General features: G+C 41.8%; 1 protein-coding gene across 2 annotated transcripts in view; it reads right to left on the bottom strand.

Moving 5' to 3' along the window:
* SPATA20 (spermatogenesis associated 20) overlaps nt 1–17,757 on the bottom strand; it is a 416,269-nt gene that overhangs the window by 324,862 nt on the left and 73,650 nt on the right. For both annotated transcript variants that reach the window (XM_053708760.1, XM_053708751.1), the window contains exon 2: nt 9,201–9,326. In XM_053708760.1, the coding sequence (XP_053564735.1) occupies nt 9,201–9,304 (104 nt within the window). In that variant the 5' untranslated portion in view covers nt 9,305–9,326. The remainder of the gene's footprint in view (nt 1–9,200; nt 9,327–17,757) is intronic.

Consider the following 17,757-nt stretch of genomic DNA (forward strand, 5'->3'; position numbering starts at 1 on the left):
ATTTCCAAGGAGAACATCAGCTGGTAAGTCCTTCATGACCCTCACATTCACATGTCTAGAGCCCACTCCCCAATACAAATGTACCCGGGCAACAGGTAGGCAGAGCAAGGTCATGGTAGCACCAGTATCCCGTAGACCACTGACCTCCTTCCCATTCACTTTAACCAGTTGCCGGTGCTGTTGCCGGTTATCCCGGTGGGCAGCTTGCACGGGGTCTGCTTCATGTAGGATGCCCCAGCATTCTTCCTCCTCTACGCAGTGGACAGCAGGCTGAGGGTTACGTGGGTTTCCGCCGGCGGGTCTCCTCCAGGACTGTGCTTGGTTCGCTGTGTTTAGGGGACACTCTGGTCTTTTGTGCCCTAGTTGCTTACATCCAAAGCACCGAATAGGCTGTGAGTAGTCCCGTGAGTTGAACCGGGCTGTCTGAGGATAGTTTGTGGCTGGAGGCGGTGTGGTAGAGCGGTGCGCCGGGGGTTGGTAACTGGTAGCTGCTGGGGTGACTGTGGGTTGGTACTCCACTGTGGCAGGGATCTTAGTGGTAGCAGTGTCCAGTTTGCGGGCATCCGTATACTCATCTGCCAGGCGAGCAGCTTCATGCAGGGTGGAGGGTTTACAGTCCCGAACCCACTCTCTAACTCCTGCGGATAACTTGTCGAAGCAATGTTCCAACAGGAAAAGCTGCAGCACCTCTTCCCCAGATACAGCTTGGCACCCCGCCATCCAGTGAGTTGCTGTGCGGTGTACCTTACATGCCCACTCAACGTAGGAATCTCCAGCTAGTTTAACAGTGTCTCTGAACCGTCTCCTGTATGCCTCTGGTGTAATCGCATACCTGGAGAGCAGAGCCTCTTTTACAGCATTATAATCCCCGACTTCCTCATCTGGAATGGCCCGAAAAGCCTCGCTGGCCCGGCCGGATAATTTTCCGGATAATATCGTGACCCAGTCCTCTGCGGGTACCTTGTGTAGGGCACATTGCCTCTCAAAATCCGCAAGGTACCCATCAATCTCTACTTCTGTTTCCAGGAAGTTTTTAAAAGCTGCAAAATGTACTTTTCTCTTTTCCACTGGGGTTGCTGTGACTTGGGCTGCTGCAGCGCCGCTTTGGAGAAGTAGGTTGGCCTCCACGGCTGCTATGACCTGGTCGATAATTTCGGCAGACGGGTTGGGGCCATAATGTGCCAGTCTTATTTTAACTGCCCGGTCAAAGCTTGCTTCTTCGGGGGTTCTGTCCGATATGCTGGGCTCATTGGTTCCTTCGGGCCCTAGTACTCCGTCCATATCGGTCAGTATTGTAATAATCTCCCTCTTCCTGAGGTTACTGGCCTGTCAGCCCCATTGTTCTAGCAGGTCTTTAAGGGTGGCTCTTTTCAGCCTTTCATACGGTATTCCCATTAGGTCCGGATGTGTAGTTGCTCTTCTGGGCGATAAGGACCATCCCGTCGCTTGCCACCAATTGTTATGGTATCACCCTGATATCGAGGGTTAATACCAGATGAAAGATGCCCTGAATACGGGATCAGCAACACACAAACCCAGTTAATTCCCCCCCAAACACGAGACCAAGCTCCATCTTGAGGGTAAAACAGAATGTGTTTTATTGAGGGCTATATGCTCAGTACTTATGCAGGTCTCCCACCTGGTTGACACTCCCTAGGAGACCAGATGGGGGATTGGAAGAGTATAGTGCATTAGATAGAGGGAAGACGCCCTTTTACAGGATACAATAGAATTACATTACTTAACCAAATAAACAATTAAACACAAGAAAACAATGGAGTCCTTCTTTGCTCCTGGCAGTCTGAACTCTGGAGGTGATTAAACAAGGTGAACGCTTATCACCTAAACTTAATTACAGTAAACAATAGCTGATGCCAGGAAACCTGTCTTCAGAAAATAGTTTCTCAAAACTGAACAAAGTTAACCCTTCCAGTACTGACAGAGGGGTCTGTCACAAACTATATCTGCTTCTTATCAGCCTGCACAATAAGAGAGTAGCATACAAAGGCAGACAGATCCTCTCCACAATACATAGTACGCTGCTCTCCATGCCGGGTGGCATTATGAAGTAGCCAGGTGGGGGCAGTGTAATATTTTCCAATATTATATCATTTTCAGCTATCCAAAAGCACCAATTAATTGCATAATTTAACATAAATGTATTTAATGATCATTTGTGCAATAAAACCTTGTTTTAATTTTAGATCATTTTAGCTTAAATATTGACTAAAAGTTTAGCCAGGGGGTCAGTAAAATCAGCCAGGAGGTCAGTAAAATCAGCCAGGAGGTGAACCCCTAAAAAAGGTCCTGGGGAGAACACTATAGTGGAATGAGAGATCCCTTACCAAAAAGCAGTAATCCTGCTCTTTCCATCCAGCTACAGGCAGTGTTCCCTCTAAGGACAGTTTTGTATGCAGCCCAGCAGTGAAACAGTTAACAAGAGAACCATACCTTGCCATCTGCATTGTACAGTGTTTGCTAATTGCAGGGTGTGGTTACTTAATTAACTGTTTCACTGCTGGGCCGCACACAAAACTGGCCTTAGAGGGAACACTGGCTACAGGTATTATAAAAATAACACATAACTCAAAGCGTTGGTCCTGTTTTAGGGGTACAGGGGTTCTTAATAAAGTGATGGTAAATTTCCACTAATCTAATAAAGCCCATTACATTGCTAAAGCTACTATGTGGTGGATCGCTATGTTTGTTTTTTATTCAATCAGTACTTTTAAAATAATATATTTGTCCTACAGCGATACCAAGGTTTCCTCCGCCCCATAACTTCTTCCTGCTTGCTTTACTTTGTCACGTAGAGCGCAATCCCACTAACTCCCTACGTCATTCTATGGGCAACATTTCTTCATGGGTAGATTTGCACATGCGCTAGATTGTTAGTCTGATGAAGGGGCGTGTGCGCTTCTTCAAAGGACGCCAGCTGGCCAGGCTTATCATTGGACAATTAGAAAACATGGCAAAAAAAGATGTAAGGAAATAGTCGGGCGGAGGAACTGCGGCACATTTTCAACAATTTCACAGGTATTATATATTAATAATCGCAAATTGCAAGGAAATATTGAATAAAAGCCCCATTCTTTTTAAATTCTTATTCACATGCAGCGTTGTATATGCAGATACTTTACAATCACTTAAACTCTGAGCATAGAAATAGAGCTTAAAAGGGACATGAAACCCAAAAAATTGTATTTTATGATTCATATAGAAAATACAATTTTAAACCACTTTCCAATTTACTTCTATTATCAAATTAGAATCATTCTCTTTGTATCCTTGGTTGAGGGAGAAGTAATGTATTACTGGGAGCTAGCTGAACACATCTGGTGAACCAGTAAGAAGAAGAACATATCTGCAGCCACCAATCAGTTGATAGCTCTCAATAGTGCATTGCCGGTCCTGAGACTACTAAGGTGGCTTTTCACCAAAAGAACAAAGACAATTATATAATGGAATTAAATTGGAAAGTTGTTTAACAACTGCATGCTCTATATGAATCATGGAAGTTTGACTTTAATATCTGATAAGGCCCCTCATTCAAAAGAGGAGGGCGCCACCATGCAAATAAGATTTTCATATCCTTATAGCTGTCATGTGACTGTCATATTAAGGATCATCTGGCAGCAACCACGAGCCTCATTTTGGTGGGTTATTGATGTCAGTTGCTCTCAGATACATTGAGCTGTCCGATATCCAAATAAACTAGAGAACTGGATAAGTGTAAAAAAATTATGTTTTGTGAAATTCTATATAGGATGATTTTTGGTGCAATCATTTTATATTTGGTGTTTTCTGTATTATTTTTACTATAATAAGTCATTTCAGACAGGCACATGAGCATATATACAGTGTCAAATGGCTTAAAAGGAAACAACCCCCCCCCCCCACAAAAAATATTTTGTGATTCAGACAGAGCATACAAATTTTATTTACTTCTGTTAACAAATTTGCTTAGTTCCCATGGTATTTTTTGTTGAAGAGATACCCAAGTATGTGTCTGGAGCACTGGCAGGAAATAGTGTTGCCATCTAGTGCTTTAGAAAATAGATAACATTCTTGCAATACTGCTGCCTTTTTGCGCTCCAGACACGTGCATTGTCCTGAGCTTACATTCCTTTATTTGAGAACGAAGAAAAATAGAAGTAAATTAAGAAATTGTATGCTCTATCGGAATAATGAAACCCAAATGGTGAAACACCTGAAAGTGATGCAGCATATCTGTAAAAAGCTGACTAGAAAATATCACCTGAACAACTCTTTGTAAAAAGGCAAGGAAGTTTACCATGAAATCTCACGAGATCACAGTAAAGCAAAGCATTAACTCAGCATTGTTGATGCTGATCGGCTATTGTGGGGGATTCAACTTGCAGCTGAACAGTAGCAGAAAGATGACTGTTCACTGAGCACTTACTCTGGTGAGCTGAAGAAATTTTGAGGTAAAATATCTTCCTTTTTTACATAAAGATGCTCATACAATATTTTCTTGTCAGCTTTTTACAGTTAAGCTGCATGACTTCCAAGTGATTAACTCCTTAATGACCGAGGACGTGCAGGGTACGTCCTCTAAAAAAAGACAGTTAACGCCTGAGGATGTATCCTGCTCACTTCCAGCCGCTTTCCGATATCGAGGCATCCTGCAATAACCCTGCATGGCCATCCAATGCAGAGAGAGAGCCACTCTGTGGCCCTCTGCACCGGACATCGATGGCTGGTATCGTTGGTGGGTGGGAGCCGACGTGGGAGGCGGGTGGGTGGCCATCAATGGGCCGTGTGATTGGGAGGGGGGCAGGACCGACGGGGGCACGCACAGACGCGCGCGTGCACAGGGGGCGGCCGGCGGGCCCGTGCATGGCGCGGGAGCGGGTGGGAACCGCTACACTACAGAAAAATGTAATGTTAATAAGGGGGAGAAAAGGGGGAGATTTACTATTATAAAAACAATCTAAGGGATCTGGGAGCGGTGGGGGGTTGGTCTTTGGGGGGGGGAAGCTACACTACAGAAAAGGGCAAAAAAAATAAAAAAAAGCATAATTTTTTTCTAAACTGGGTACTGGCAGACAGCTGTCAGTACCCAAGATGGCGCCCATTAAGTTAGAGGGGGAGGGTTAGAGAGCTGTTTGGGAGGGATCAGGGGGTCTGATGTTTCAGGTGGGAGGCTGATCTCTACACTAAAGCTAAAATTAACCCTGCAAGCTCCTTACATGTTCCTTAATTAACCCCTTCACTGCTAGACATGATACACGTGTGATGCGCAGCAGCATTTAGCGGCCTTCTAATTACCAAAAAGCAACGCCAAAGCCATATATCTCTGCTATTTCTGAACAAAGGGGATCCCAGAGAAGAATTTACAACCATTTATGCCATAATTGCACAAGCTGTTTGTAAATAATTTCAGTGAGAAACCGAAAGTTTGTGAATAAAAATTGTGAAAAAGTGAACAATTTTTTGTATTTGATCGCATTTGGCGGTGAAATGGTGGCATGAAATATACCAAAATGGGCCTAGATAAATACTTTGGGATGTCTTCTAAAAAAAAAATATATATACACATGTCAAGGGATATTCAGGGATTCCTGAAAGATATCAGTGTCCCAATGTAACTAGCGCTAATTTTGAAAAAAAGTGGTTTGGAAATAGCAAAGTGCTACTTGTATTTATTGCCCTATAACTTACAAAAAAAGCAAAGAACATGTAAACATTGGGTATTTCTAAACTCAGGACAAAATTCAGAAACTATTTAGCATGGGTGTTTTTTGGTGGCTGTAGATGTGTAACAGATTTTGCGGGTCAAAGTTAGAAAAAGTGTGGGTTTTTTTCCATTTTTTCCTCATATTTTATATTTTTTTATAGTAAATTATAAGATATGATGAAAATAATGGTATCTTTTAAAAGTCCATTTAATGGCGAGAAAAACGGTATATAATATGTGTGGGTACAGTAAATGAGTAAGAGGAAAATTACAGCTAAACACAAACACTGCAGAAATGTAAAAATAGCCTTGGTCCCAAACGGACAGAAAATGGAAAAGTGCTGTGGTCATTAAGGGGTTAAGCATATGGGTATTATGTCCCTTTAATTTACCCCTCTACAACATCAGCATTTTGTGTATTTTTAAAATTGATCTATTACTTTTATGGTTATATATTTTATTTCACCTTATTTCTGCATAAATTGTGAGATGGTTCTTCTAATTTATTTTTATTGAAATACAAATAAAATCCTAAATGTTGGTTTTATGGAAAGGAGGAATGATGCTAAATCGATTTTTCCTTTTCATCTACACTATTTTACATTTTGCAGTGTCCATTTAACATTGGTAGCAACAAAAGGAAATAATGTAATTAAAGGGACAGTAAAGCAACAGATAGCAGAATTGCCAGAGGATACTATTTTTGTGACAATGGATGTGGAATCCCTGTACAGCAATATTCCACATAAAGATGGTATTGATGCCTGCTTAAACTTTCTTTCCTCAAACAGCTCTAACCAGACATATAGTGCTTCTACAGTCAGTAAACTTACAGAATTCATACTCACCCACAATTATTTCATCTTCAATAACTAATCTACAAACCATGGGAACAGCCATGGGCACCAAAATGGCACCACAGCATGCAAACCTCTTCATGGCTGATTTAGAACAGAGATTCCTAGCTACTCACCCTCACAAACCCTTCAAATACTTTCGCTACATAGATGATATTTTCATCATATGGACAGAAGGAGAAAAAAACCTAGAACATTTTCATAAATCATTTAATTTATTTAATGCATCAATCAAGCTTAAAATTGACTTTTCTAGAGACTGTGTCAGCTCCCTTGATACAACAATATCCATCACAAATGGCAAACTACAATGCAAAAAAGGTTACAAAACAAGGGTTATAAACAAACAAATGAACTATGCCCTTAATACCCCACGTGAACACTTGCTACAATACAGGGAGAAGAAAAACATATCGCGTATCCCACTAGTTGTCAAATATAACCCTGCTGTAGAAGGAATACGAAAAATCATAAAAGACTTACAGCCACTACTCTTAGAGGATCCCACACTCAAAAAACTATTTCCAAAACCCCCTATCCTGGCACTCAGACAACCACCCAACCTAAAACATAAACTGGTCCACAGAAAGCTACCCCTTGATAAAAAGAACACCCAGAATGAAACCAAGAGCTGCAACAAATCTCTCTGCAAACTATGTCAACACATTTGTGAAAGCAACACAACTAATCACAAAAGCAAATCCTATAACATTAAAAGGGGCATATTAATGTATATCTGCAAATGTGGTATACATGATACATTGCACTGCATGTGAAGTGGGATGTTATATTGGAGAAACAAGCCAAAAACTGCACTTTAGGATGAACTTACACAGACACTCAATCAAAAACCACTGTGAAACAAAATCCTGTACCCCTGTTGGTCACCATTTCACCCAACCTGACCACTCCATCCAAAACCTCAAAATCAAGATTCTCAGAGGCAACTTAAAAAACACTATGGAAAGAAAAACCTTTGAAATGAAAATTCTAATGCACTTCAACTTGCTAAATTCTGGTCTAAATGTGTACTTTCTTAACCCATTATCAAAAAATTTTGTAATGTACTTTCATATATTGTAGTCAATTACATTGTATATTCCACACTCTCTATAAATAGGTACGCAGGTAAGCCTATGTCCACACTTTTGTCATTATTATTATTCCCCTTTTTTTCCTCTCTTTCCTTCCTCCTTTTTTGACTATTTTATATTCCCCAGTATACCCAATTTCCCATCTTTATTCATATGGATTCTATGATGATATATAACTTTATGTCAGTATATGTTGTGTGTATTACCAGATTTTTTCCCCTGCCTGTAATCTTTTACTGACACTATCTGCCTGTCTCCTAAACCCCCATCATGACTTTTACGACACCCCTCCTCCCCCTGCATTTAGACCTCTGTAACACTTTGTCTTTTTAGCCTGTGTTTTAAGACATAAATCTGTAAATTCCATCAAATTGGTCCGTATTGCTTCAGACTTGAAAAAGGAAGACACTCTTCCGAAAGCTTGTCATCTTATAAATGTATAGTTAGTCCAATAAAAAGTATCATTGCTCAATGCAATACTCTTGTTATTTTGATACACCCTAAACTGCTAAGATGGTGGGGATGGGGGAGTAAGAGATCTGTTTAGGAGGGGATCATGGAGGTGGGAGGTGTCAGGTAGGAGGGTAATATCTAAATTAATATAGTATTTCCTTAACTAGATAACTGATTAACCCCGTTACTGCCGGGAATTTCAGAACTATGGTGCGCAGGTGCAATTAGCAACCTTCTAATTACCCCAAAAACCAATGGCACAGCATGAATGTCTGCTATTACCAAACAAAATCTGTGTCATGATTGCACAAACGGCATATAAATAATTTCAGTGGGAAACCCAAAGATTGGGAAAAATGAACAATTTGTTTTTATATGATCGCATTTGGCGGTCAAAATGGTGGCGTGAAAGATACCAAATCGGTCTCAATCAATACCTTTGGTTGTTTACGTAACGGGACTTGGAATCCAAATGAATACATTTGAGTTTTGAAGAGGCATTTTTGTAATATACAGGTTCTAGCAAAAATGATTGTAATAAAAGATACAGCTGTTTCAAAGGTGTATTTAAGTATGCACCGTGCACCAGCATTTTAAACACAGCACTTGCTCAGAGAGCCTAAAGTGCTTGTACCATCTGGTAATGACTCAGTTTGTTAATCGCTGACATAACACAAGCCCCACTGGAGCTCCGAGTAACTGCAGTATTTAAAATGCTGGTGCACTGAGAATATCTAGCTATGCTTCACATGCAGAAAAAAATGTTAACTCTGAAACAGAGATAACTTTTACTAGAAGCATTTTTGCCAATACCTGTATATTGCAAGTATGTTTCTATTCAAAGATGTAATTAATCTATGCTCATTTAAATTTTGACCAGAATGTCCCTTTAAATATATATATTTTTGATAGGTAAATAAACAAAAAACAAAGCTCTTTTTCTGTTTAAATTGAGTTATAGCAAAAATGCTAAAAGTTCTCCGGTATTTTGGGAAGTTTTTCTCTGAAATTTCCAGTAGCAAAGGGATTAAAGTTAGCTCATTTTCATCAGCGACCCCTTCCCCTCAATATCAAAACCACTACACCATGGCTGACCAGTCAACAGGATTATGTGCATGTTGCTGAAGGTAGAGCGACTTCTCTTTGATGAGACGATTAGCATGCTGTGATGGGGTGTTGTCACTTCCGCCAGACGCCATCCCGCCATCAACACTCAATGTCCTACAAAAGACAAGACACCAAGGTCACACATTTCTAGTTAAAGGGACACTAAAGTCAGAATGAAACGTTCATGTTTCAGACAAATTGTGTGCAGTCTTTTGAAATCACACTTTGAGTAATCAGCCCCTACTGAGTATGTGAAAGAATTCAGTGTATACTGGGATTCAATAATGGCTGTCACATGACGGGGGGGGGGCTGGGAACTGGAAGGAAATTTTAACATTTCTCATGAAAAAAAAATTCTAAGTCTGAGTAGCTGCTAATTTCTTTTGTTTTGCGTTTGTTAATTATACAATTCTACTGCTCAATTTCTCAAACACATTCTCTCCTGTCCGCCTGGCTGATTCTTTGTCAGGCAGCAATCTGCTGCCCGCATTTAGCATTGCACACGAGCGCTCCTTTGCGCTCTCGTGCAATTCCACCCACTGCCAGCACACAACCAATCAAGAGACTAAGAAGATTGAAATGCTTCACCTAAGTGGTAGAGAACAGAGCTGTGAAGCAGTGGTCTGATGACCTCTGCTTGATAAATCGTGACTGCAGGTTCGTTTGTGTGAACCTCAGTCATAGTGGAGTAAAGGGCTTGATAGAGTAAATCTAGCCCAATCTGTTAAGTGGCATGCAGCAGGATTTCAATATGAGACACCCACAAGACCTACCATTTAAAAGGCAATCACCTGTTCATTCAAATGGTGGGTTTATAGGAATGTGAACATGTCTTTAGCACTCTATGGCAGCAATGTGGCAGTTTTATACAATAAAGTCAATTGGAAATATATTTTATAATTGCATGCTTTAGATAAATCACACAAGTTAATTAAACAATTTCAACTTAAAGGGAAATTGTACACTAGATTTTTCTTTGCATAAATGTTTTGTAGATGATCTATTAATATAGCCCACCTGGAAGTGTTTTTGGAACATTTTATAGTTTTTATTATTTTTAAATAACATTTTGCTGATTTCCAGACTCCTAACCAAGCCCCACAGTGTTAGATGTATAGGATTGTTAGATCAGTGCAGCATGTGCAGTTCTAATACATTAACTGCCTGACTCACTGCTGCAACTACAACAGATGTGACAAGCTACCCCAACATTATGTCTCTGCACCCTAAACCTGTAGACTGTGAGCTCTCCGGAGCAGGGCCCTCTTCCTCCTGTACTAGATTTGTTTAGTTTTTTTATGTATTTTATCACAAGTCCTTGTCATTGTATACCCTTATCACTGTACCCAGCGCTACAGAATTTGGTGGCGCTATTCAAATAAATGATAATAATAATAATGTCTATAGACTCCTGGTTGTGTAATGGGTCTTTTCATATGCATCCTTACTTGTGGGAACCAATACCAAAGCTTTAGGACACGGATGATGGGAGGGAGCAAATCAGGTCACCTAGATGGAAGGCACCACGGCTTGCAAAACCTTTCTCCCAAAAATAGCCTCCGAAGAAGCAAAAGTATCAAATTTGTAAAATTTGGCAAAAGTGTGCAGTGAAGACCAAGTCGCTGCCTTACATATCTGATCAACAGAAGCCTCGTTCTTGAAGGCCCATGTGGAAGCCACAGCCCTAGTGGAGTGAGCTGTGATTCTTTCAGGAGGCTGCCGTCCGGCAGTCTCATAAGCCAATCGGATGATGCTTTTAAGCCAAAAAGAGAGAGAGGTAGAAGTTGCTTTTTGACCTCTCCTTTTACCAGAATAAACAACAAACAAGGAAGATGTTTGTCTGAAATCCTTTGTAGCCTCTAAATAGAATTTTAGAGCACGAACTACATCCAAATTGTGCAACAAACGTTCCTTCTTTGAAACTGGATTCGGACACAAAGAAGGCACAACTATCTCCTGGTTAATATTTTTGTTAGAAACAACTTTCGGAAGAAAACCAGGTTTAGTACGCAAAACCACCTTATCTGCATGGAACACCAGATAAGGAGGAGAACACTGCAGAGCAGATAACTCTGAAACTCTTCTTGCAGAAGAAATTGCAACCAAAAACAAAACTTTCCAAGATAATAACTTGATATCTACGGAATGTAAGGGTTCAAACGGAACCCCCTGAAGAACTGAAAGAACTAAATTGAGACTCCAAGGAGGAGTCAAAGGTTTGTAAACAGGCTTGATTCTAACCAGAGCCTGAACAAAAGCATGAACATCTGGCACAGCCGCCAGCTTTTTGTGAAGTAAAACAGATAGAGCAGAAATCTGTCCCTTCAAAGAACTTGCAGATAATCCTTTCTCCAAACCCTCTTGTAAAAAGGATAGAATCTTAGGAATTTTTATCTTGTTCCATGGGAATCCTTTAGATTCGCACCAACAGATATATTTTTTCCATATTTTATGGTAGATTCTTCTAGTTACAGGCTTTCTAGCCTGAATAAGAGTATCAATGACAGAATCTGAGTACCCACGCTTTGATAAAATCAAGCGTTCAATCTCCAAGCAGTCAGTTGGAGTGAGGCCAGATTCGGATGTTCGAACGGACCTTGAACAAGAAGGTCCTGTCTCAAAGGTAGCCTCCATGGTGGAGCCGATGACATATTCACCAGGTCTGCATACCAAGTCCTGCGTGGCCATGCAGGAGCTATCAAGATCACCGATACCCTCTCCTGTTTGATCCTGGCTACCAGCCTGGGAATGAGAGGAAACGGTGGGAACACATAAGCTAGGTTGAAGGTCCAAGGCGCTACTAGTGCATCCACTAGAGTCGCCTTGGGATCCCTGGATCTGGACCCGTAGCAAGGAACCTTGAAGTTCTGACGAGACGCCATCAGATCCATGTCTGGAATGCCCCATAACTGAGTTATTTGGGCAAAGATTTCCGGATGGAGTTCCCACTCCCCAGGATGAAATGTCTGACGACTCAGAAAATCCGCTTCCCAATTTTCCACTCCTGGGATGTGGATTGCAGACAAGTGGCAGGAGTGATTCTCCGCCCATTGAATTATTTTGGTCACTTCTTCCATCGCCAGGGAACTCCTTGTTCCCCCCTGATGGTTGATATATGCAACAGTTGTCATGTTGTCTGATTGAAACCTTATGAATTTGGCCTTTGCTAGTTGAGGCCAAGCCTTGAGAGCATTGAATATCGCTCTCAGTTCCAGAATGTTTATCGGGAGAAGAGATTCTTCCCGAGACCATAGACCCTGAGCTTTCAGGGGTTCCCAGACCGCGCCCCAGCCCACCAGACTGGCGTCGGTCGTGACAATGACCCACTCTGGTCGGCGGAAGCTCATCCCTTGTGACAGGTTGTCCAGGGTCAGCCACCAACGGAGTGAATCTCTGGTCCCCTGATCTACTTGTATCGTCGGAGACAAGTCTGTATAATCCCCATTCCACTGACTGAGCATGCACAGTTGTAATGGTCTTAGATGAATTTGCGCAAAAGGAACTATGTCCATTGCCGCAACCATCAAACCTATTACTTCCATGCACTGCGCTATGGAAGGAAGAAGAACAGAATGAAGTACTTGACAAGAGCTTAGAAGTTTTGATTTTCTGGCCTCTGTCAGAAAAATCTTCATTTCTAAGGAGTCTATTATTGTTCCCAAGAAGGGAACTCTTGTTGACGGAGATAGAGAACTTTTTTCTACGTTCACTTTCCACCCGTGAGATCTGAGAAAGGCTAGGACAATGTCCGTATGAGCCTTTGCTTGTGGCAGAGACGACGCTTGAATCAGTATGTCGTCCAAGTAAGGTACTACTGCAATGCCCCTTGGTCTTAGCACCGCTAGAAGGGACCCTAGTACCTTTGTGAAAATTCTTGGAGCAGTGGCTAATCCGAATGGAAGTGCCACGAACTGGTAATGCTTGTCCAGAAAGGCGAACCTTAGGAACCGATGATGTTCCTTGTGGATAGGAATATGTAGATACGCATCCTTTAAATCCACCGTGGTCATGAATTGACCTTCCTGGATGGTAGGAAGAATTGTCCGAATGGTTTCCATTTTGAACGATGGAACCCTGAGAAATTTGTTTAGGATCTTGAGATCTAAGATTGGTCTGAATGTTCCCTCTTTTTTGGGAACTATGAACAGATTGGAGTAGAATCCCATCCCTTGTTCTCCTAATGGAACAGGATGAATCACTCCCATTTTTAACAGGTCTTCTACACAATGTAAGAATGCCTGTCTTTTTATGTGGTCTGAAGACAATTGAGACCTGTGGAACCTTCCCCTTGGGGGTAGCTCCTTGAATTCCAGAAGATAACCTTGGGAGACTATTTCTAGCGCCCAAGGATCCAGAACATCTCTTGCCCAAGCCTGAGCGAAGAGAGAAAGTGTGCCCCCCACCAGATCCGGTCCCGGATCGGGGGCCAACATCTCATGCTGTCTTGGTAGCAGTGGCAGGTTTCTTGGCCTGCTTACCTTTGTTCCAGCCTTGCATTGGCCTCCAGGCTGGCTTGGTTTGAGAAGTATTACCCTCTTGCTTAGAGGATGTAGAATTTGAGGCTGGTCCGTTTCTGCGAAAGGGACGAAAATTTGGTTTATTTTTAGCCTTAAAAGACCTATCCTGAGGAAGGGCGTGGCCCTTTCCCCCAGTGATATCTGAAATAATCTCTTTCAAGTCAGGGCCAAACAGCGTTTTCCCCTTGAAAGGTATGTTAAGCAATTTGTTCTTGGAGGACGCATCTGCTGACCAAGACTTTAGCCAAAGCGCTCTGCGCGCCACAATAGCAAAACCTGAATTTTTCGCCGCTAATCTAGCTAATTGCAAAGTGGCGTCTAAAGTAAAAGAGTTAGCCAATTTAAGAGCTTGAACTCTGTCCATAACCTCCTCATAAGAAGATTCTTTATTGAGCGACTTTTCTAGTTCATCGAACCAGAAACACGCCGCTGTAGTGACAGGAACAATGCATGAAATTGGTTGTAGAAGGTAACCTTGCTGAACAAACATCTTTTTAAGCAAAGCCTCTAATTTTTTATCCATAGGATCTTTGAAAGCACAACTATCTTCTATAGGGATAGTAGTGCGTTTGTTTAGAGTAGAAACCGCCCCCTCGACCTTGGGGACTGTCTGCCATAAGTCCTTTCTGGGGTCGACCATAGGAAATAATTTCTTAAATATAGGGGGAGGGACAAAAGGTATGCCGGGCCTTTCCCATTCTTTATTTACAATGTCCGCCACCCGCTTGGGTATAGGAAAAGCTTCGGGGGGCACCGGAACCTCTAGGAACTTGTCCATCTTACATAATTTCTCTGGAATGACCAAATTGTCACAATCATCCAGAGTAGATAACACCTCCTTAAGCAGAGCGCGGAGATGTTCCAATTTAAATTTAAATGTAATAACGTCAGGTTCAGCTTGTTGAGAAATTTTTCCTGAATCTGAAATTTCTCCCTCAGACAAAACCTCCCTGGCCCCTTCAGATTGGTGTAAGGGCATGTCAGAACCATTATCATCAGCGTCCTCATGCTCTTCAGTATCTAAAACAGAGCAGTCGCGCTTTCGCTGATAAGTGGGCATTTTGGCTAAAATGTTTTTAATAGAATTATCCATTACAGCCGTTAATTGTTGCATAGTAAGAAGTATTGGCGCACTAGATGTACTAGGGGCCTCTTGTGTGGGCAAGACTGGCGTAGACACAGGAGGGGATGATGCAGTACCATGCTTACTCCCCTCACTTGAGGAATCATCTTGGGCAACATCATTATCAGTGGCATCATTGTCCCTAAATTGTTTGTCACATGCATCACATCTATTTAAATGAGAAGGAACCTTGGCTTCCTCACATACAGAACATAGTCTATCTGATAGTTCAGACATGTTAAACAGGCATAAACTTGATAACAAAGCACAAAAAACGTTTTAAAATAAAACCGTTACTGTCACTTTAAATTTTAAACTGAACACACTTTATTACTGAAAATGTGAAAAAGTATGAAGGAATTGTTCTAAATTCACCAAAATTTCACCACAGTGTCTTAAAGCCTTAAAAGTATTGCACGCCAAATTTGAAAGCTTTAACTCTTAAAATAACGGAACCGGAGCCGTTTTTACATTTAACCCCTATACAGTCCCTGGTATCTGCTTTGCTGAGACCCAACCAAGCCCAGAGGGGAATACGATACCAAATGACGCCTTCAGTAAGCTTTTTCTGTGTATCTGAGCTCCTCACACATGCATCTGCATGCCTTGCTTCCCAAAAACAACTGTGCATTAGTGGCGCGAAAATGAGGCTCTGCCTATGATTAGAAAAGGCCCCCAGTGAAAAAGGTGTCCAATACAGTGCCTGCCGTTTTTTTAACATAATTCCCAAGATTAAAATAACTCCTCAAAGCTATAATCTATTAAAAATGCTTATAAAGTAATCGTTTTAGCCCAGAAAAATGTCTACCAGTCTTTAAAGCCCTTGTGAAGCCCTTTATTCTTATTAAGAAAATGGCTTACCGGATCCCATAGGGAAAATGACAGCTTCCAGCATTACCAAGTCTTGTTAGAAATGTGTCATACTTCAAGCAGCAAAGTCTGCACACTGTTTCCCCCAACTGAAGTTACTTCATCTCAACAGTCCTGTGTGGAAACAGCCATCGATTTTAGTAACGGTTGCTAAAATCATCTTCCTCTTACAAACAGAAATCTTCATCCATTTTCTGTTTCAGAGTAAATAGTACATACCAGCACTATTTTAAAATAACAAACTCTTGATTGAAGAATAAAACTACATATAAATACCAAAAAAACTCTTAACCATCTCCGTGGAGATGTTGCCTGTGCAACGGCAAAGAGAATGACTGGGGAAGGCGGAGCCTAGGAGGGATCATGTGACCAGCTTTGCTGGGCTCTTTGCCATTTCCTGTTGGGGAAGAGAATATCCCACAAGTAAGGATGACGCCGTGGACCGGACACACCTATGTTGGAGAAAGGGTCTTTTGCGGGGCACTGCCCCAAAGTTATCAGCTCTTTTACCTGTTAAAAAAAAAAAAAAAAAGTACAAATACCCCCCCCAAACATTAAAACCCACCACCCACACAAACAACCCTACTCTAAAACCCACCAAATCCCCCCTTAAAAAAACCTAACACTAACCCCTTGAAGATCACCCTACCGTGAGACGTCTTCACCCAACCGGGTAGTAGTGGTCCTCCAGACGGGCAGAAGTCTTCATCCAACCGGGCAGAAATGGTCCTCCAGACGGGCAGAAGTCTTCATCCAGACGGCATCTTCTATCTTCATCCATCCAGCGCGGAGCGGGTCCATCTTCAAGACATTCGACACGGAGCATCCTCTTCTGTCCACGGCCGACGACTGAATGAAGTTTCCTTTAAATGACGTCATCCAAGATCGCGTCCCTTCAATTCCGATTGGCTGATAGAATTCTATCAGCCAATCGGAATTAAGGTAGAAAAAATCCTATTGGATGATGCAATCAGCCAATAGGATTGAACTTCAATCATATTGGCTGTTCCAATCAGCCAATAGAATGCCAGTTCAATCCTATTGGCTGATTGCATCAGTCAATAGAATTTTTTCTACCTTAATTCCGATTGAAGGGACGCCATCTTGGATGACGTCATTTAAAAGGAACCTTCAATTCAGTCGTCGGCCGTGGACAGAAGAGGATGCTCAGCGTCGGATGTCTTGAAGATGGACCTGCTCCGCGCCGGATGGATGAAGATAGAAGATGCCGTCTGGATGAAGACTTATGCCCATCTGGAGGACCACTTCTGCCCGGTTGGGTGAAGACGTCTCACGGTAGGGTGATCTTCAAGGGGTTAGTGTTAGGTTTTTTTAAGGGGGGATTGGGTGGGTTTTAGAGTAGGGTTGGTTGTGTGGGTGATGGGTTTTAATGTTGGGGGGTATTTGTACTTTTTTTTTATATAGGTAAAAGAGCTGATTACTTTGAGGCAATGCCCCGCAAAAGGCCTATTGTACCTAGTTAAAATAAATACAAACTTACCTGTAAAATAAAAATAAACCCTAAGCTAGATACAACGTAACTATTAGTTCTATTGTAGCTAGCTTAGGGTTTATTTTATAGGTAAGTATTTAGTTTTAAATAGGAATTATTTAGTTAATGATAGTAATATTTATTTAGATTTATTGAAATTATATTTAAGTTAGGGGGTGTTAGGGTTAGACTTAGGGGTTAATAACTTTATTATAGTGGTGGCGACGTTGTGGGCGGCAGATTAGGGGTTAATAAATGTAGTTAGGTTGCGGCAACATTGGGGGCGGCAGATTAGGGGTCAATAAATATAATGTAGGTGTCGGCGATGTTGGGGGCAGCAGATTAGGGGTTCATAAGTATAATGTAGGTGGTGGCGATGTCCGGAGTGGCAAATTAGGGGTTATTAATATAATGCAGGTTGCGGCGATGTCGGGGGTGGCAGATTAGTGGTTAATAAGATTAGGGGTGTTTAGACTCAGGGTTCATGTTAGGGTGATAGGTGTAGACATAGAATGTGTATCCCCATAGGAATCAATGGGGCTG

This window comes from Bombina bombina, chromosome 1, assembly GCF_027579735.1.
Source record: "Bombina bombina isolate aBomBom1 chromosome 1, aBomBom1.pri, whole genome shotgun sequence".
NCBI lineage: Eukaryota > Metazoa > Chordata > Amphibia > Anura > Bombinatoridae > Bombina > Bombina bombina.